The sequence below is a fragment of the Pholis gunnellus genome (assembly GCF_910591455.1).
Source record: "Pholis gunnellus genome assembly, chromosome: 15".
NCBI lineage: Eukaryota > Metazoa > Chordata > Actinopteri > Perciformes > Pholidae > Pholis > Pholis gunnellus.
Window position 1 is genome coordinate 7598366 of NC_136542.1, and position 20849 is coordinate 7619214.

General features: G+C 44.6%; 1 protein-coding gene across 1 annotated transcript in view; it reads left to right on the forward strand.

Moving 5' to 3' along the window:
- Positions 1–2756: 2756 nt before the first annotated feature.
- The window catches only part of hs6st1a (heparan sulfate 6-O-sulfotransferase 1a), a 47813-nt gene continuing 29720 nt past the window's right edge, over positions 2757–20849 (forward strand). The window contains exon 1 of the mRNA XM_079174476.1: positions 2757–3468. Within this exon, the coding sequence (XP_079030602.1) occupies positions 2969–3468 (500 nt within the window). The 5' untranslated portion in view covers positions 2757–2968. The remainder of the gene's footprint in view (positions 3469–20849) is intronic.

A 20849-nucleotide genomic window follows, 5' to 3' on the forward strand; every position in this document is an offset into this window, starting at 1 on the left:
ACTGGGATCGAAACATCCATTTTTTTTTAAATGGTGTTGATGTGCTCCTCTTTTTTGAGAAAGCTGGCACCAGCAAAACGTCTGGTTTTGTTGCTCAATGAATGATTAAGACAATTAATCAAAGTTTGGTTCCACTCTCTCATAAGTCACCCATATATAAAGGGTTTGTAAGTTGAAACTATTGACTTCATTTGTGGCTTATCAATCATTCACTAATTATTTATAGATCAGAAACAAGTCATTAATTAGAATAACTTTTGGGTTGCCAGGTTGTGAAAAAGTCCTTTATTTTTCCCCCATAAAATGTTAGCTCTTTAATTCCTTACTAGAAATCTGGAGCAAAATCCATTTATTAACACACTATTAGCATGTATGTAGAAAGCATTTAATAATGGGTTTATAACTGCATTGTTACAAAATAGAAAGCATAAACAATGATCTTTTATGCATTAGTAAATGTATGACCATTATCAAAGTCATATATATAAAGGGTGAAGACTTATCGTTTTACCTTTAAAAGGACAAGAAGGGAAATGACAGTTAGTGTGACTGAAGTATCGGTGTATCTGGACATCTGGAACACCTGGTCCTCCTAAAAATGACCTGAGATAAGTTACGACAGGTTTTGGGAAGAGGTTGAATACAGACCACATCCAACTGGGAAATCATGGAAGTTGAAACTGTGGATAGGCACACGGGCAATTACAGCCTGACTAAACACACATCACACATCATCAACCCAAACCACTCAAAGTGAAAACATACCCTCATCCCTTACCATCCTAATTTGCCATCAGCCACAACCAAATGCTGCCTTCTCGCACCCCCAGGCCTGCTGATTGGGCCGATCTCACTGATTGAGCTTCATGTGGGAATCAGGCCTGGTAGCTTTCTAACATTACGCGCAGCCAGTCATTTCGCTCTGCCCTATTATTACCACAATAAACATCTGCAATAACAAATGCTGGAGAAATTGCAGCTTAACCACAGGGTGGAGAGAAAAAAAAGCACACTGTCAGCTTTGGTGGAGTCTTATCTGAACAACGTTCAGCAGTGGAAAACATGTCTCGCTCTTGCACTAGATGTGATTAGTGAGAATATGTTCGACAGTAATCGCCCCTGGGAATAACATAAATATGCCTGACAAGTTGTTCGGGTGCATTAAGGAAGCAGCAGCAGCAGCAGCAGGTCTCAGTGCTGACCACCAGCGGCAGCAACGCGAGAAGCAACGTGTGAGCCAACAGGCATTGGTTGATCTCATGGTTGTCGGACACTTGAGCTTTCTGGTAAAGGAATCAGTTTGGAGCTTATTACGCGAACTGATTTGTGTTGCCTCCTATTTTGCAATTTTAACTTTCTTGTAATCGGAATAAATAAATTGCATTCAAAGGGAATAATTCACTGATTTCACAATAGCTAAAAAAATAGCTTTTATTAGGCTACTTTTGCTCTTAATTTATCTATAAATTCAACAAGTTCAACATACAGTAGACCACTAAACGGCCACTATTTTGCGTGCATTTATTTTATTTGAGAGCATTGTGTTTGCTTTTACTGATAATGTTTGTTCTCAGGCTACTTATTATGTCTGTGTCGCTGTACAAGGATGTGTTTTTAGGGGCTTTACTGGCTAAGAAAAACGTTTCTTGAGAAGTTCATAATCTTTTAAGTTATTTCTAACTTTGTTTGTTTGTTTTCCATGTTTGATTTGTATGCACATAGAGCAAAAAAGACAATGTAGCCAATCTCACAACACTTTTAAAAATACACATTTAAAGAAGATGGTAATTTTCTTACATGGTTGCATGTTTCGGGCAAAACATTAGACGTCTTGAATTGGGAATCCAAGAACTCTAAAAATGCAGGCTTTAAATGACAGCACATGGTTGGGTTGCCCTAAAATCTTTTGCTGACGAATGGAGTTTGTTTTGAAAATATATATATATATATACAGCCTCAACTATAACTTAAAATGTATTTTCTAATTGCTTGAGTCTTATTATGATGTAGAGGTTGATGTTTGTCATTATAGATACCAAAATGTGTTTTATTTAATAAGCTTATTTTGTATAGCTTCTAACTTGATCTGCAAAGTAGTAAATAGAGTTAATCTGATGAAGTAAAAATAAAGCAGGAAATTAAATTCTGAAAAACTGAAATGTTTGTTTGTGACTTGTTAAAACGTAATGTTATTACTATAGCATATAGTAGTTAAGAACCACATTTTCAGAAAACTGTATGTAAAATGCAATTCCAGTTAGCAACATATCTATTACAAGTGTTCTAACTAGACCAAGTACTGATTGTACAGCAGCAAAACAAGTGTGTTAAATTGTGCTTTATTACTTGAGAATTCAACTTTTAGTTTGCGTAAGGAAGAATGTGTCCTAATCTACGTAAGGCCACTGGCTATTGGCTGCTGGTGGATGACGCGGTCGTTACGTGTCAACCAATAAATTAAAGCGACTTCTCCTTTTCACTCGGTTTTCAGAGAGAGAGAGAGAGAGAGAGAGAGAGAGAGAGAGAGAGAGAGAGAGAGAGAGAGAGAGAGAGAGAGAGAGAGAGCGAGCGAGAGAGAGAGAGAGAGAGAGACCTTGAAAAGGTAGGATTCGCGCTGCATCCTGGGTACATAGCTCCATGGTGATGCAGTGTGCCTGTATGTGTAGACTGGAAACCCAAAGTAAAGTAAACGGGGGAGGGTCGTCTGCGGGGGGGCTTTCAGCGAGTTACAATGCGTCTTTCACGGTGTTGAGCGGTACTCGGTGCACGATGAGCCAACTTCGCCGGTCGTCTCGAAGCGGAATGAGTCAGTCCTGAGCCCCAGAAAACGAGTCCTTCTATTTGGCGGAGGGGGAGAGAGAGAGCGAGAGAGAGAGAAGCGAGCATGCAGAAGCCGAGCGCCCCGCTCCCTGTTGTCGGCTTGACTGGGAAATGGTAGCGTACTGTAGGAGCCGCACTTGGAAGGAACATGGTCGAGAGGAGCAGCAAATTCTTGTTGATCGTCGTCGGATCCGTGTGTTTCATGCTGATCCTCTATCAGTACGTGGCCCCCGGGGTGATCAATTTCGGCTCCCCGCACGGTTATTTCACGGAAGAAGACGAGGGGGACATCTTCCCCACTCCGGACCCCCACTACGTTAAGAAATACTACTTCCCCGTCAGGGACCTGGAGAGGACGATCGATTTCCAAATCAAAGGGGAGGACGTGATCGTGTTTCTGCACATCCAGAAGACCGGCGGGACTACCTTCGGCAGGCACCTGGTCCAGAATGTCCGCCTGGAGGTCCCCTGCGACTGCAGACCGGGCCAGAAGAAGTGTACCTGTTACCGGCCGAACCGCAAGGAGACCTGGCTCTTCTCCCGGTTCTCCACCGGCTGGAGCTGCGGCTTGCACGCCGACTGGACCGAGCTCACCAACTGTGTGCCGGGGGTCCTCAACAAGAAGGAGAACAAACAGAAAAATCTAAGGTAAGAAACGCACTGCGAGGTGGTTTGATTTATTTCATTGTAGATCATGAAGAGTTTCGAGGTGAAATTGTTCTATAGTAACACATTTAAAAAAACTACATTTCTGTGATTATATGTCGTTTTAAAACGGTGTCCCAGAAGGGACAATTCACCTGAAGGTACAATAAGGTCACTGTAGACTCGCACAGTGTCTCTGTGGGATCAGATAAAGATGATCTAATCAAATTTAACTAAATGAAATCGATCTTCATGAGAGGATTTACATTCCGATCGACTCTTAACGGTTCTTTCTGCTTCTTACATCTGTATCTGGTGTAAGAAAACAGCCTTTAATGCAGGTTCATTCCTCTGGAGAGACACTAATAATAATAGGCCTAATTTAATGCTACATTCTTAAAGCATTTCTTCTCACAATATATCAAAAGTTAAGTGCGCAACTATTTTTTTGGGGGGGGGGGTCTAATTCCTGATGTGGAAATGTAGTACTGACACCAGAGAAGATAAAGTACAACAGAAGGCAATACACTGGTGCTATTATAACCTCATAACTGAATACCACAAACCCATTAAAGTTCCCACAGGGTCTGAATGGATGTACCTGGTTGTTGTGTTGCCTTTTAAATCAAAGGCCTTTCTCCTCACTGTGTGGGACAATGTTGGTATGTTGTTTTTAAATTATGAGAAGAATGTCAAGGATGGCGTGCATCTTGCTGAGGCGGTGGGTTGATAGTAGATGCTGAGAGACAAAACGTTTATCGACATTTCAACGCTGCGCTGTGACGGATGCCACAGGAGCTCAACAGTGCCTCTGTCAATTGTTGATGGGTGCTAATAATATCAGGGTGCCCTGCGTTTCCCACTGAATAACATTCTGAGCTTCTGGCTGAATTTATTTCAGGCATGGGGGGGGAGTGTAATACGTCCAGGCAACATTTCCACAGCAATAATGCCTGTGAGGTATCCAGACACGCAGTATTATTATTATTATTAAGTTATAGGCTAACCCATTTCTTCTCCTGCGCCTCCCCATTGTTGTTGCCAACACATTGCATCCCTCACTCAGACATATTGACGGCTGTATCAGCTTCCATTTCACTGCACCCTTGTGGTTAAAGGGTATGCTTGTTGAATGTGTTGTGTGTCTTTGTATTGCCTGAGCTCGTTATGTGTTTTAATTTGGCTGTGAGTGATCAATAGTACAAAGACGGGGAGAGGGGGGGGGGTAGAAATATGTGGGAATAAAAAAAAAAAGAAAGCTGTGTTTTTTCGCCTCTCTGCCTCTCTGTCTGGCAGCCAGGCACATTGGGGATGTCAGACCGGCTGCTCTGCTTCCCATAGCTGCTCAAACTGGGGGATCACAACTGCAGGACTGGGTTGGGGGGGTGGGGAGAGGGGGGGGACCCTGCGGGGGTTTGGCTCCGCTCTAATCCGGGTGATTATTACTGCTGGGACACACACACAGACACGCACACACACACACGCACCGGCGCTGGTATTTGCTGCTGGCGTCTGTCCTGATTCCCGTGGTTTCCCCCTGGTCAGAGGTGATAACGCGTCCGGCCATTCAGCACGGCGAGCCGAGATATCACAGTGGAAGCGGGATAAACGGCCTTTCATCACTTTTGTGAGCACTGTTTCAAAGCCTGAAAATTGTACGGGCGCGTATTTATGTGTGTGTGTGCACCCGAAGAGGCCGGGGGGGAACCGAAAGAGACGGGGGAAGGCACGAGCAGATGAGAGGTCTAGGTACGCATGCATGGCAGAGAGGATCCCTTTGCCTCCGGTATAATCGACTATCCTATCACTCCTGACAGGAGAAACAAGGGACTACACGCTTAATAGCACCCTGAAGAGAAACAACGCTGCTCCATATTACACACTGCTCCACTTCCACAGGAAGAGAGAAGTGAATCGCTGCAATGAGGAGCTTTGAAGAAAAACTAGAATCACACTTTCTGTTTTTGTTCCTTTTTTTTTCTTTCTCATTTCCTGCTTTCTCTCTCCGGCCCTTGTGTCCCTTATTGTTTTGTCTCTCTTGTGTCACTGTGGTGATGCTTGTTAAAAGGCATTTGTTCTTGAGGGCAGTGTGGTGAAGAGGCCAGAGAAAGGGTGGCAAAAGATCATCTGTGTTTACAGTGCGACGGTGAGGGATTTCTTGGCGCAGTGTCGCTTTGCATATAGCGTCGAGATCAGCTGTGCGTATTGTCAAGTGTGGTGGAGATAAACAGCCCCAGTCGGTGCTTACTGTGTCTTGACACACCTTGTTTCAGCAAAGCTTTGTGGAGGAAGTGGTTCGTAGGTGTGTTGATAACTGTGAGAAACAGGAGAAGCGGAGACAGCCTCTACCTACAGATCCTCGCCTGTGCAGCAGCAGCAGGAACCGTTCCAGCATCTCTCCGCAGCGCTGTTGTCATCCAGCTGTCAAGTGAATTTTGCACAAACGTTTTAAATGCTGCAAAAATAAAAATGTGCATTAGGACCGCTTCCAGCAGCTGGATTCAAAGCACTTAAATACGAGCGTTCTCAGTCGAGTTGTGACAGACAGTTACTGTCATATTTACGCTTTCATTTGATTATGGAAACAAATATACGAGCCAAGATTTTTGGCCTGCAACAAACAAAAGGAATGACAGAAAATAGTAAAAAAAAAAAGTGCAGAGTACGCGTTTACATATTTAAACCACTCGTTTCATTTGACTAACACTGCATAGGACATTCATATATTCCAATATGTTCAGTGTATGATCATAGAATACCAAGGAATAAGCAAAGAATGCCGAAGTAAATAACTTTAACCGATTACCAAGATTCATTAGTTTAACATTTACATAAATAATACAAATCGTGTTATTGTTTTTAGCTCTACTTTTGTTCATATGTTTTAGTGTAATGGCTTTGTGAGCTCACACGTTGCTCATTCAATGACAGGGACAGCCAGTCTGACATCTCTGGATGTCCAAAGCCACTCTTGTGTTGTGTAACTGTTTTGTATTGTTAGTGTAACATTTTCCAGGCCCTGTTGTTGTCATGGCTGTGTTATTTATTGATTCTACAGATGGGTGTGTATCACTGTGCACAGTTTCTTCAAAATGCTTCTTCTTCAAGAGAGCGCATAAAGCCATTTTCGAGACATTGAGGAAATTGGATAGAATATGTTGGTTTTTTTTCAAATTCAGTATATCATACATTGTGGGAGAGTACAAAAAAATAAAAAAATGCTACGATGGATTACGCTTAGTTTGGTCTGGTGACAAATGTGTCAGCTTTAGAGGGAGGCGCATTAAGCGGCAGTGAGATGAATGGTTGGTAATAGGAGAGACAGGTCCGTCTTTGATCGGTGATGAGATGGAGATGGAGATGAACAGCGGCATTGTGGGAGAAAAGAAGTCTCATACTCGGCGGCGGCGCCACTCGGAGTGGATTTGTCATTTCCCACCTCTTTTATCAGTTTTAATGTTCTTCAGCGATCCCACGGGACACACTAACACAAACATACACACACACACACACACACACACTAATGAGTGTGTGAGACAAACAGTCACAGCCCCTAATGCAAGGCCTTAGATATGGGGCTTCTAATTGGTTAAGGAGGTATCTACCACTTTACTCAAATTAGAGCCACATTTTCAGATGGGGGGGCGACCATCTGTCCTGTGCATGTGTGTCTGTGCACACATCTCATGACCGTGTGCATGTTTCTAATCCTAACGTGTCACAGAGCGTCTTAGTAAGTGAAGTGATGGGGGCTAATTTTACTGCCTCTATCTCGGCCCTCTCAAATCACTCCCCGTTTTCTTTTCTTTTTTCCTCTCCATCTCCATCTCTTTCCCTCCCGCCTTCTCTTCATCCCTTCTTCTTGCCTCTAAAACACTTTCCCTCCTTCCATCCATCCCTCCCATCCCTCCTTCTCTCCATGATGGTGTCACTCTATAATCAAACAGCAGGCTTGCTTTCCGCTTGGTGGCTTTACGGCCGGGGGGCTCACTCTCTATCTTTCTCCTTCACTTTCCTCCCTCTCCTCTTTTTCTCCTCTCTCCATCTCTGCCCACTCGTCTTTCTTTCGCTCCTTTGCCATCTTCCTCTCCCTCTCCCTCCGAGCGTGACTACCGCATTAGAGGAAATGTCTTTTCATGGAAGATTTGCTGCAATTTCCAAAATGGCTGCTTTGCCTAATGGACAACTGCCTTGGTTCTAATGAATGATTACATGTATGAGTATGGGGGGGGGGAGGAGAGGGAGATGGAGGTGATGAAGAGTGATATGAGGAAGAAGATGGGATGAGTGTGGGACAAGAGGAGAGCTGTCAGGGAATGATTGAAAAGATAAAAGATGGAGGGGTGAAAACGTTTACTTTCATTACTGGGGAGGGGGCTAGTCAATTAGCACGGTTGTCAAGCGCCGGGCATTACTCGTCTTTCAATAGGTCTGTTTCAGATTCACAGCACAAATCACTGCGCTCTCTAAGATGGCTCTCTGTCTGTCTGTCTGTCTGTGTGTGTGTGTGTGTGTGTGTGTGTGTGTGTGTAGGGCGCGAGAGCGAATACGCGTGCATGTGTTAGCTCAGCATGGTGCCATCAGCCAGCCAGCACAACCCAGATGAACTCCAGGAAGCTGCAGAGGCAGCCCTGGCTGATTGGCATATAGTGTGTGTTGGTGTGTGTGTGTGTGTTGGTGTCCATGTCTGTATGAATGTGTGCGCACGTCCATGTGGAGCCAGGCAGGTTGGTGTTAATCCAATCAGATTAGCCGGGTTTAAGTGCTGGCGGCCAGGCGCTCCAAAGCGGGTTATGTCCGCTCATCCCGCGACTGCAATGCACCGCGTTCCTGCTTTCCCACAATCCCGGCAAACATTCCACCGCATCCCTCCGGCCGGTTTACTCGGCTCATCACCTTCACTTACGGGACAAGCCTCCTCGTCTTAGTGGAAACCAGGCTCTAATTGGGTTTACCACTGGTGATCTGACACCTGGCCTATACCTGGCGGATGTTAAGTTAGTGTGTGTGAGGAATCGGCGTGCAGACGGAGGCATTAAAGAACATTTTGTATCGATACACTCGCACACGTGATGCTCTTCTGAATGATTAAGTGCTGAAACCATTAGTAGATTAATGGACTTTTCAGTAGACAATTCATTTTTTGTCTTTCTAGTGTAAAAACACCAAACATATCCTGGTTCCAGACTCGTTACTATCGTTATAACGTAAATAGCTTTTTGTTTTTTGACTGGTGAATTTGATGGTCAGTCAAAAACGCAATTTGTAGATGTTATTTGGGTTCTGGTAATTGGCGAAAAGCCTTTTATATTTGATATTTTAATCATCAAAGCAACAGTTCACAACCTTTTTTTTGTCTTGTGATCCCTAAAGCAAAGCATTGTCTACTTTCAACCCCTTGTTTCAGGTCATATGTGTGTTCAAACTGTCACCAGTTCCACCAATATATCATACTTCCATGTCATACTGTTGTATTTTAAGTACTTTTTTTAAGGTCAGAAGTGCTGAATGTTATCCAATAATTCACAAGAAGCAAATACTTAAAAGTCTGAAATGAATCATCCTGCAACCCTTTAGATCTTATCCATTTTCTTCTCGATATATTTGTTTTGTTTTCTACGTTGTTCTGAGAAAAGCTTTTAAAAAAAGGCAGTTTTTAGCTAATGCAGATAAGCAGCTGGCCCGTTAAGTTTGGTGCTCTGCCCTTCACAATATAGAGAAAAGATGGCCGACTCACACGCAGCCTCACACATAAAGGGAGTGAGATATGGCCCCTATGTGCTCTTCAGTAGCTTCGAGGTGAGTGTTGACAGCACTCGCTCGGCTACGACGCTGCTTCACCTCCAATACAAGAGTTCAGCCTCAGGTTCAGCCTCAGGTCACCGTAACGTATAACCCAGCATCACGGTTCAGAGTCGAGAGACTTTCGCTCAACAGGATACGAGGACCTCTTTTGGGCCCCTGGCCACACACACACAAACACAGAGCTTTTAGTTTGACGCCATGCCAGACCGACAGCCAGTTTACAGCAGACAACTGTGGCCGGAGTGTTGATCGGGGATGCAAAATGGCTCGATTGAGGCATAAACTGTGATTTTTCAGAGTATGGGATGGATTCTTGTGTTTGGGACGATCCTAGAATCAACATTAAACCGACAAGAATGCAAACCCCTCCGGTGAAGTCGAGTTGAGGCTGTAGCCACCATTGATTTGCCCCAGCTGTTCCACCTCAGTGCACAGTAAAGACAGGATGGGGAGATGGATCTGCTCGATGCTGACGACTGTCTCTATCGGTAGTCCGTGTAGGGTTATCTTTGCTCTGCCCTGTGCGCCTTCATTTTTAATTAGCCATTATGGATCGCAGAGGGGGTTATTTTCTTCTTCTGCTTCTTCATTGATTGATAAAACTTGAATGACGCTGACATTGAGTAGAGCCTTTCCAGATCTGATCCGGCTGTATCCTCAACACGGAAGAACAGAAGAGCAAGAGTGATGTGCTTCTTAATCATTACACAGCCTTTGTGACTCTGTGCGTCGCTCTTGTCTCTTCCACCCTCCGCCGCCGACTGTCAAACGTCAACCCCCCCCCCCCCTCCCCCCAGCTACCGCCGCCACCACCACAAGTGATTCCTCGGCCCTGTGGACAAATAGCCCGTGCGGCGAATGATTAGCACCACATTTCTATGGCTGTGTAATGAGGGGCGCTACGCTACAGCGGCTCCGCCAACAGGATTACTCTCTATTGATTAGCCTAGCCTAGCGTTAGCCATGCTAGCTAAAAAGGCGAGTGAGTGATTAGTGGGCATTTCTATAGTGGTTAATGAGTGGTGCAGAGGAATACTATGGTATGTCATCCATGAGAATGGGATTACAGGCTCCTAATGAGACAAGAGGCTAGCTGAAGTCATTAGCCGACCCCACGGCGAAGTCGGTGGCTGATCCTAGTTCCTGGTTTCTAATCCGGTTTGGCCTGAGTGTCCGTCTTTCGTTGAACACCCCTCCCCTCCCCGCCCCACGCTGCCCTATTCTTTGACGGCACTCCCTGTCTCTTCCCTGCTTCGAAGACGGAGAAGGACAGAGACAAAAAGAGAGAGAGACATCCCCAAGGACTGCTCTCTGCATCCATTAGCAGCAGCGCTGTCTTTTCACGTCCCTGAATGTGACAAGTCCAGACAGGATGCGACCCGGGTAGCTTGTCCTCGTCTCTCAATCTGAGCGCCTCCCGTTTATGTGTAAACAAAACAAACAAATAAATGCATATATTTTCTGCATGCGCCGAGGTTTATGAATAAATGCATCTGTTTAGGAAGCTGATGTGTGTCCGTGGGAGCGTGTTTGTGTTTGTGTGAGCGAGAGATGGCCAACAGAGGCATGTGAACGGAGAGGAGACGCTGACAGGCGTGTTAATTGAATTGTGGGAAAAATGCAAATCCCGTACTGCCTCTTTGAATTAGGGGGAGGAGTTTTAACTGATTGGGACTGTCTCGTCTTTGGGGACACACACACACACACACACAGTAGGCTAACTTTTACAAAAATCCCCAAAAGAGAATGAATGATTGCGTTGTGTTTGCATCCTTCCACGCCTCACCCTTTCTTTTTCCCCATCGCTCCTCTCAACTTTTCTGCCCGTCATGCCATCCCAGCACTCCGGTGTCTTTTGTCCGTGTGCATGTGTGCGTCTGTGCATGTGAGCGCCCCAACCAGAAGCGCTAGAATGCTGATGCCATTCATGGAAAGACAGAGCCAAGGAAAGAGAACCAGATTCTTCGTTCTGCTACACTTGGTTTGTCTGCTTTGCTCCAGGGCAGAGCTGTAGATCACCAGAGTTTACTGTGAGTGTGTGTGTGAGTGTCTCTGGCCTTCATTTGTGCATTCGAGCAGGGGTTGCATGTGTCCGGGTGCTTGCTGTGTGAATGTGTGGCCTGTGTGATCTGTGTTCACACGTGTGTGTGTGTGTGTGTGTGTGTGTGTGTGTGTGTGTGTGTGTGTGTGTGTGTGTGTGTGTGTGTGTGTGTGTGTGTGTGTGTGTGTGTGTGTGTGTGTGTGTGTGTGTGTGTGTGTGTGTGTGTGTGTGTGCGCGCGCGCAGAGGAAATGTGTCAGTTTTGCTTACCTTGCTGTTCTGATTAGTCTCTTTTCACACCAGGGGCTCAATTATAGGAGGAAAATAGTTTTCCTCACCAAAATTGGTATTGTGATTTAAATTGTCATTATCCAATTCAAGGCCTTATTGATGAACCACACGGTATTAAACAAGATACGCTTGTACCAAGCACAATCAAATATATTGTGACACAAAAAGCATTAGGTAAAGTAGAGGAACGACAGAAAGACACTGACTCTACTCTCTTCTCAGGCATGAATATAAAGCCAGAAGTCATGGCGTTTACGTCCACGCAAACCTCTGTTCTACCAACTTCTGTAACGCGATGCAATCTCCTCACTCAGCATTTCTTTCAGCGCTCCTCCTTCAGAAACCAAAGCGTGTTCCAGAGGTTCACATTTCCTAATCAAAAAGAAAATGTACCAGCGCAGCAGTGTAGTCAGACGCGTCATTCGTCGTCTTCCTTATCTGAACATATGGAGTGAACGACGCAACATACTGTTGAGAAAACGGCTCTGTTCCAGGGCTGTGAAATGTGTTTTTCAAATGAGGTTTTTCTTTCTTCTGGAACACAAACCTTGACGTGATACAGATCGATGTTTTCCAGCGGGGGGGAAACCATCTTTAGCTGAGCATAAATAGTACCGACTTGAGCGTGCAGAGAACATATTAACCAGACAGCTGCCGTGCATTTTGAATTTGTAGTTTGGCCGATTCACGGAATTACTGATAATTAGCATCAGCTGGCCAAACTTGCCACAGACAATTGTCTTTATAGCTGGCGAAATTGTTGCCAACTGTACATGTATTTTCTTAAGACGTTAAAAATAATGAATACATTTAAAAATGTAATTTAAAAAGTCTGTTTTGGTACGAAAACAATTGTGTTGCACACGACACCTCTCCACATGTGTACACACACACAACCTCTTGTGTAAGCAGCTGATTTGGTGAAATAAGAGTTGAATAAATGTCATCTGGAAATGTCGACACAGTCCACTGTTGAGTCAAACTTAAGAGTAGAAAAAGTAGGCGAGAATAAAGAGCAATTGAGGAAGCGAGAAAGTGCCACGCTGCTGAATACAGATCGGCGTTGAAGCAAATCCAGTTGTACTATTCTTAGTGTCTCTTCACCTCTGTGTCTCTCATTGCTCTACCTCCTCACACAGCACTGTGGATCTGGGCCATGATTATGTCGTTTTTTTTACTCCACCTCTGCTTTACCCTTCTCTCACCCTGCTTCTACCTTTCTTTTTTTTTTAGCTCTGTCAAAAAAAAGTTCCCGTTCTTCATCCTCCCCGCCACCACCCTGTCGCGTTGGGTTCCCAGCGCGTGTCAGCTTCCTCCAGAGAGAGGAAGTGATGTGTCAGGAAGTGCTTTTATCTGCCAGTGATCTGATCTGATGTGAGATTGAGATAAACACAGGATGAGTGTAGTGTTCCCTTTCTCACCCCGGAGAACTGTACGATGGAGATGCCCTCGTTTCGTGTTTTTGTGTGCCTGTGACTGCTTTACCTTTCCTCGTGCACACAGATCCGGTGGTCTTGGGGTGATTGCCAAATTTTAAAAAGGGAATACTAGAGAGTCTGCTTTGAAACCAGGAAAGAGAAGTCTAGGAAGTAGTCTTGTAGCAGAGAAATCACCGGATTGATCCGTCACAGTATGTCATATCTCTGCAGACAGTTTTGTGTTGTCTTGTCAAATTGTCTTTGAGGAAGAATGTTTGTTTTTTTACCTCCACCTGCTCCCATTTATTTATACGTTACACTGTCAAATACATGCAGAGAAATAGATCACTTTCAGCGCCTACGCATGCAAAGTACACTGTCAGAAGACTTGTACATGAAAATGACAAAAGGTATTTAAATATTTCAGATTGCGCCTTTGGGTTGTCCTACCAAGCACATATTGGCTCTTTAGAGTTAAATAAGAAGGGAAAACCCGAACCCACTGAGGCTAGACTATTTCCAGGAGTCAGTGTAGTGTGTTACATTTTAAAAGCCTCTGTGTGTTATAGTACACACATATGGAAAAGCAAGGCGAATACACATTCATCACTTTTATGTAGTGTGCTGTTTTATGTAATGTATTGGCTATGGTTGTATTTTTGTCTACCTGCAGGGACAACAGATGCAAATACTAGCTCACTCTGGTGCAATTACTTTTAATTGTGCTCTTTCCCTGCAAAAATAAATCAACCACTCACAGATGTCAAAACCAAGCCAGGTATTTTCTTGAATATAGAAAACTACCATCTACTGCGTAGAAAGGGACATTTACTACTTTGTCGTGCACCTGCAGTGTAGTGAAGAAAAGTATTGCAATGGGAGAAAGTAGCAAACTTTATGCTCTGTGTTTAAAAGCCGGCCATTGGCTTCAGACTCATGAGAGGCTGGCTCTTTGAAAGTCTATGTCTGAGCCGGGGGTTAGACTGAATCAGGCCTGCGTTGGTGGGTGGGTGTTGTTTCGAAGTACCGGTGAGACGTGACATCCGATCCAGCGAGTCCATTCTGAGTATTAGATCCATGGGTTTGAAGGCTTATCTCAGACCAATGTGATACTCGCGGCAGGAATCGTTTTTCTTTGGTTGCAACGATTGCGAGGTCGACAGTAGAAATATGGCGTAACAAAAATACATTTTTACCAAGATCGTACCCATGCGTGTGTTTTGATTAGCTGCCACAGCGGCTTAGCAAATTACATCGTGGTCCAGCAAAAGTTAAGCCTCGCTCAACTCGCTGGACGACCCCGAGCTAAACTCAGCCTGTGATGTCTTTTCACTCGTGATTAAAGGCAGAACGGTTCCAAAATGCACACCTCCCAAAGCGCCCAAATGCTGAAAATGTGTCTTTGGTGGATAAATCAGGAAGCATCAGCTACCACACCGGCGATTTAAACATTTGAATGATTTAGTCTTTGGGTTGTGCTTGTATCTCCCTTTCTTATTACTGGACAAATCAAACCAAAACAATGACTATCAAGCAGCCCTCTGTGTGTGTATATAGCTGCCCGTCACACTGCTGCCATTTAAATGTCATAGGCTGGTATCATTCCCAGCTCCAAAGTTTCCTACACATGTTACCTCACCACCGAGGAGCCTTTTTAAGCACCGAGCAGCTCTCGGAGGTGCACGTGTCACTGTGTGAAGCAAGGTGTGCCGAGCAGAGGTCGCGTTAGACTTTCTACGTCCGTCATTCCGATGGTCGTAAAAATTCTGTCATCATCTTTTATTACCCCTCATTTTAATAACCTGTTTCAATGCTAATAAGACATATTTAACAACATTTAGATTGTGTTTAAGGGCGTGGAGAGGGTGAAAATAGGCGATTTCTTTTTGAATAAACTTTATTAACCAGGGAAGTGAGTTTAAAAACAAATCCTCATGTACGCTGACATCCTATCGCATGTTACGATTTAGATGGTCAACACATACAAACAAATAAGAAAAAATCCCCGGGCTAATCATCTGCAGATGGCAACAGAAAAACCAAAACAATGACTGCGATGTGGCACTGTTAGAGTAATGTTTCCAGTGTCCCATCAGCGATCTGTTGGTTTACGCGTGTGTCCATATCAATAAAGCGAGAGAGAGAGTGGAAGCATGCGAGGCAGATAAAAGCGCGGAGACCTCCGGGCTGTTCCCCGTAGTCCGGCATGCTCTGTTCCGGAGAGATGTCACTCTGTCATGACTTGCGTGATGCGCTGGCCGTTTGCATGTTGAGCACCACAATGCAAATGCTCAGAGGCACTCATGCAAAAATGCAGACCACGCTCTCTCTCTCTCACACACACACGCATTCGGCCTCCATCCCTCACTGACTTTATGGATGTTCACTGTTCGACGTCCCCCCTCCACGTCCCCCCTTCCCGGCCCTGTTTTTTTTCCCCTTCCTTTCCTCCCTTCCTTCCTTACTCCCTTCTCTCCCTCTCTGCCGTCTTTTGTCCGGCATCTCTTCACGCTTGACCAGCCTTGCTGTGACTCTTGACTTCAAAGAGCTACTTCATTCATCAGTCACTCATCAGAGAGAGAGAGAGAGAGAGAGCCATTCAGTGCTGCGCTAAAAGAGAGAGGGGGGGACGGGACGGGACGAGGAGTGAGTGTATAAAAAAAAAAAAAGAAAGAGGGCGAACGAGTGTATGAAAAGAGGGCGCGAGAGAGAAAGAGGATCCGCTCTTGACCGCGGGGAACCCCCCCGGGAGTCACAAAAGGGGGGACACACTCCCACAAGGCTACACACCCATACAGAGTCACTCTCAACACTTACACGCACTTTTTGTTCTGTGTTGTTTTTGTCTCGTTGGGTGTGTGCAGATGCCGCATACATGATCTTTCGTCTTTCTATATCCTCTTTCCTTCATTCTTTTCACTTGAGCTGGCAGTACAAAAGGGTGTCGAGGCCTGTTCCTTCCCTGTAATCCCTCACCGCACCTGTGTCTGTGTATGTATGTATGTGTTTTCAAATATTTTCTACGCGGCGGCCACTCTCCAGTTCTTCTAAATCTCACCCTCTGTGTTTTCATCGCCTTCGTGCTCACTGACATTCTCCCTCTTTTTTCTTTTTCCCCGTTCCTCTATATTTTGAGGTGGCTGGCAAGCTAGTTTTCAGGTCAGTGGGAATTGCTATTGCTTCCCCTCTCAGCTGGAGTCTGGCTCACACTCAACTGCACACAAACACACACACAGATATGCACACGTTTTTCTTTTCTTTTCTTTTTTTGTTCATCGCTCTCTCTCTTTGTGTGAGTGGTTGATACAGACATGCGGTTGTGTGGTCTTGTACACACGAGTGTCTGCACGGCTTGTAGGTGTGCCAGGTTGCTTTTCATCTGTCTTTTGACTCTTCATTATTCCGTCGTTTATTTGTTTTTCTCCCTCGAGTAATAAGTCATGACTGAAAGTCTGTCACGCTCCTGCGCGGCGCTCGCCTCAGTCTGTTTTTGTTTTTTTGTGGCTATTCACTTTGTCTGTGAAGGAGAGGAGATTTCTGTAATGACTCACCTTGTGTGTGTGTGTGTCTGTGTGTGTGTGTGTGTGTGTGTGTGGGCGAGTATGTATGTAAATGTGACCCGGGTTGAGCTTCTCCTGCTCAACAAGCAGTTTATGTTATTTATTATGTAAGACCACTTATCGTGTCAAATGCGTGTTTGTGCCAGAAAAGGTCCATTTTTAAGATCACTCCGGTTCCTCAGCAGTTATTCCCACGGCACATTTGAAAATCTGCCAGTGCACTCCAACGGCCACCGAAGGTGTGGAGACAAGTCACAGGTCTTAATAAAAAGGTGTGGAATAGTTAATGAAACACCTAGTCAGTTTGTTATTTTCCGATTACCAGAGTGAGAAAGTGTGTGTGTACGTCTTGTTTGTCTATACGTGCAAGTAGCTGCACAAACATACATGTGAATAAATACGTTTTCTAAGTATTCGTCGGTGTAAATCGGTGGGAATTACACCCTCGATTCAATGTGGTGAGTCAGTCGGGTTCTTGTAAGCCTGTGAGCTGAGTACCGGGCCTGCCGCGACATGCCTCAGCAACACACACACACACACACTCACGCACACATAGACAAACAGTCACATTAACTGCAGGAGAAAATTGGAGATGGAGGTAGAAAGACAGAAAAAAAGAGCTTAATAAAAGCGCCGTGGAGGGGGAAATTGGAATGGAGAGATAATTGTGTTTTGAGTAGGCAAACGGAAAGAAAGACTGGGGAGAAATGTGAGATGGAGTGAACAGTCGGAGGTAAAGAGAGTCAAAAGAAAGCAGAGATGTAGTAAAAAAAACGGTGGAAAACAAGAGGGCAAGAAGGTGAGGGAAAGTATCTCTTCATCTCCCCCTCCTCCCCCAATGGAATGTTAATCAGCGTAAAGAGGTCAGCCCCTTAGGCGTTTCAGAGAGAGAGGGAGAGAGAGAGAGAGAGTGTGTGTGTGTGTGTGTGTGTGTTTGGGTGAAAAGGTCAGACGCGGTGCTCTGGCCTTTTGGAGCCTTGTCTGAAGTGCTTCAAGTGAACAACTGCACGCAGGGGTCCATTACAATGCCCTTTACAACTTTCTTCACAACGCCGTCCCGGCCATAAACAGCTCTTTGATTCATCACTGCTGACAGCATTATCATTATAGGGAAACACTGCGTGAAGGGTTTCATTCCAAGATACAGATAAAAGTATCTATTGGATACTAAATAGATACCTTCTGTTGTTTACAGGTTGTCTTCCTTTTTCTTTGTTTTTGTCACATTGTGTCAGTATTTTGTGAGAGCAGCTGTCAGCTTTTTAAAAAGCACGGATTCCGGATTTTAAATCCAAACTTTCAACAGTTGTGCTCGTCTTCTCTTCCCTCACGCGTTTGACGGGGGGAGTTCTGTTGCCAGTGGCTTAACTTTGTCACTCAGTGGGTTGTAGATCACAAAGCAGTCAAACGATCCAAATGTGTCGCGCATGGCGACAATTAAAAAATGTATTCTACATTTCATATTTTTATGAAAGAGCTCTGCGAGGTTATTTCAGGCTATTGACAGCCAGAGGGTGAAAGAAAAGGTTTGAGCACTATTGACAAAAACATCACAGATTTTGGCACATTAGCGTGAGTTGCATCACGTTTCGACAGTTTTTTTCCCCCCACATTTAAATAAAGATTTCACTCCTTAAAAATAGTACACGGTGATGTGTTAATGAACTGAAGGATCTTCTCCAGCATGTGTCTTTGTTTATTGGCCACATGATTCCTCACAGCACCAAATTAAGGTGTGTAGGAAGCTGTCTGAAACATGTTTTGCTTTCAATAAAAGATGTAAAAAAAAAAAAAAAGAATTCCAGCCTCAGGTGATTTGGAAATTGCAGCAGTCGGTATTGAATTGGATTTTCTCTGTATGATTCATCGTGCAGTTAGACTTGAAGGTTGCCGTTCTAAGAAATGATCAGATATACACCAGTCAAAGTTATGTAAGGTTGTCTGTCCAGTTAAACATCGTGGTGAGAGAAATGAAATATGAAAGCTGCTATAATCAATATCTTTCTCGAAATGGAGCAAATTACTACCTGTATGTACTTTAGGGCTGCAACAATGAATCGATTCAATTGAATCAAATCAATTCTAGAAATAGCTGGCAATGAACTCTATCTTTAATTAGTTGATACAACTACCCAATTAATGATCGATTATTCAACCGATTAATCAATTATCAAAATAGACGCAGCCCTACCGCGGCGCCCTGCAGCTCTATCTCGACTGTTAGCAGCTTTCATCTCATTGTTATGGTTTCCTGACATGCAAATGTACTATTCCGGTCCACTCGCATGGCTGTCATCAGTGTTGGTTAACAGATGCAACAAGCAGCTGTTTTCAGCCAAAAAAGACTAAACCCGCTGTACAGCAGACAGCAGACCGACAAAGTGAACGACTAGCCGGTGAACATAGTGGAGGAATTAGCTGCTAAAGAGCCAGATGCTTCCCTCAGGAGCTTGTGAAGAGCAACGCACAGCGAACAGTTGACCTACACTCTCGCGGTTGCAAGAGACTCGACTCCTAAAGAATGCTAATGTTGCGGGTGGATATGTGTAAATTAGCAAATTGTCTGCTAAAACGTTCTCCTGAAAAGGTTTTATGACGTTGGCGTTCTGTTCACAGCTTGTTTTACAAAGGGCCCCAAAAAATATGTGAATGCAGGCTTTAATAGATTACTTGTACGCAAGTATTACTGAAGCTACACTACTGATGCCTCCAGCGTATAGGGGGTCAGTTCCAGCTCTGTATATCTGCTTACAAGGTAAATGTATTACCAACACGCAGAAAGTGTGTGTACTGAATATTATCCTCTGTATCGGCCTCTTTTAGCTGTGGTGATTTCTACAGCTGGATCACTCGAAGCAGCTTTTTCAAACGGAAGTGTTTTCACTTATTTCAGTTTATTGGGCCGTATAAGAAATTGCGGGCGTGTAATTTCACTCGGGACCAAAACAATCAGACCGGGACCTTGTTTGAGGGGACAGTTCTCAGTAAGTCTGCGAGGACGAGATCCTCCATCAATCTATCGGCTACACGAACGCCGAACAGTACGGATGGAGCAGGAAACGCTCTCAGAAAACAGTCACGGCGGTTCATTTAGCGTTTCAAGCCAGATGATCCTCTGTTGTACATTACGAAGACAACTGGCACAATTTCTAAGGGGAGTCTGGTAATCAGTGCAGTGATCCACATCCGCAGCAGATGCTGATGCTTCATGTTTGTTTAGCTGTAAAGGAAGTTCAGCCACAAATATATAATAATATAAAAGTCAAATCTGTTCCAATTTAATGGCAATTTAAAAAGAAAAATAGTCGAAGAAAGTACCGTCCCCCACTGAGAATAGAGATTAAAACATTGTGGAAAAAATAGGATTCAATCACACCGACACCGCTGTGTTTCGTTTTAAATTGTTGCAAACATTTCAAGTGGTGCTCACTTTCAGTTTCGGCTTTTTTAAATACAGTGCTTCAGATAATCTGGCTAAACTTTTGCCTCGGTTACAACCTGTAAGATCGTTTCTTTTCATGTCGAGGAATTTGTGTGCAAAATAGCACCCAAGTTGTCATGAACCAGAAACATCCCGTAATAAATAAAAGCAGCTTAATGGGCTGCTTCCAAAACACTTACTCGCTTCTTCTCCCTTTTGCCTCCCAATCTCCCCGAATTAAGGTCCCCCCCCCCCCCCCCCCCCCCCCCCCCCCCCCCCCCCCTGTATCCACCGATCTGTGTGTGAGTTTAGTAGTAATGTTGCATTTTAATGTGTAATACATATGTATGACCATTCGTTAGCTGTCAGCTTTGCCACTTCTCCCTTTTGGTTAATTAAAACTGTGAGGTGAAGTAATACGACTCCATTGCACACACACACACACACACACCTATGCATATTCCTGTGTTGACTGCTGTGGATACCTAGAGTGGGATGTGGGGTCCCTGTGGAATAAGAGATGCCATCTCTGCCTCCTCCCCCGTCTCACTCTGTCCCTCCCTCAGTGTGTCTCTTTCCCCGTCTCACCAACTCTTACCTCTGCTCTCTCTCTCTCTCGCTCTCTTGTCATCTCGCCGCATTCCTCTCCGTGTATCTCTCTCTCTCCTGCTCTTCTTCTCCCCCTTCATCAGATAGAAGCTGACAGCTGCCATCAGGCTTATTTCAGGCACACACACACCCACGCATCTCTCTTTCTTTTCACACTTTCTCTCGGTTTGTCACCTTCTCCCGTGATGTCTCCATCCTTCTGTTTGACTCCCTCTAAATGCACCTGCCTTGCGAGTGAGTG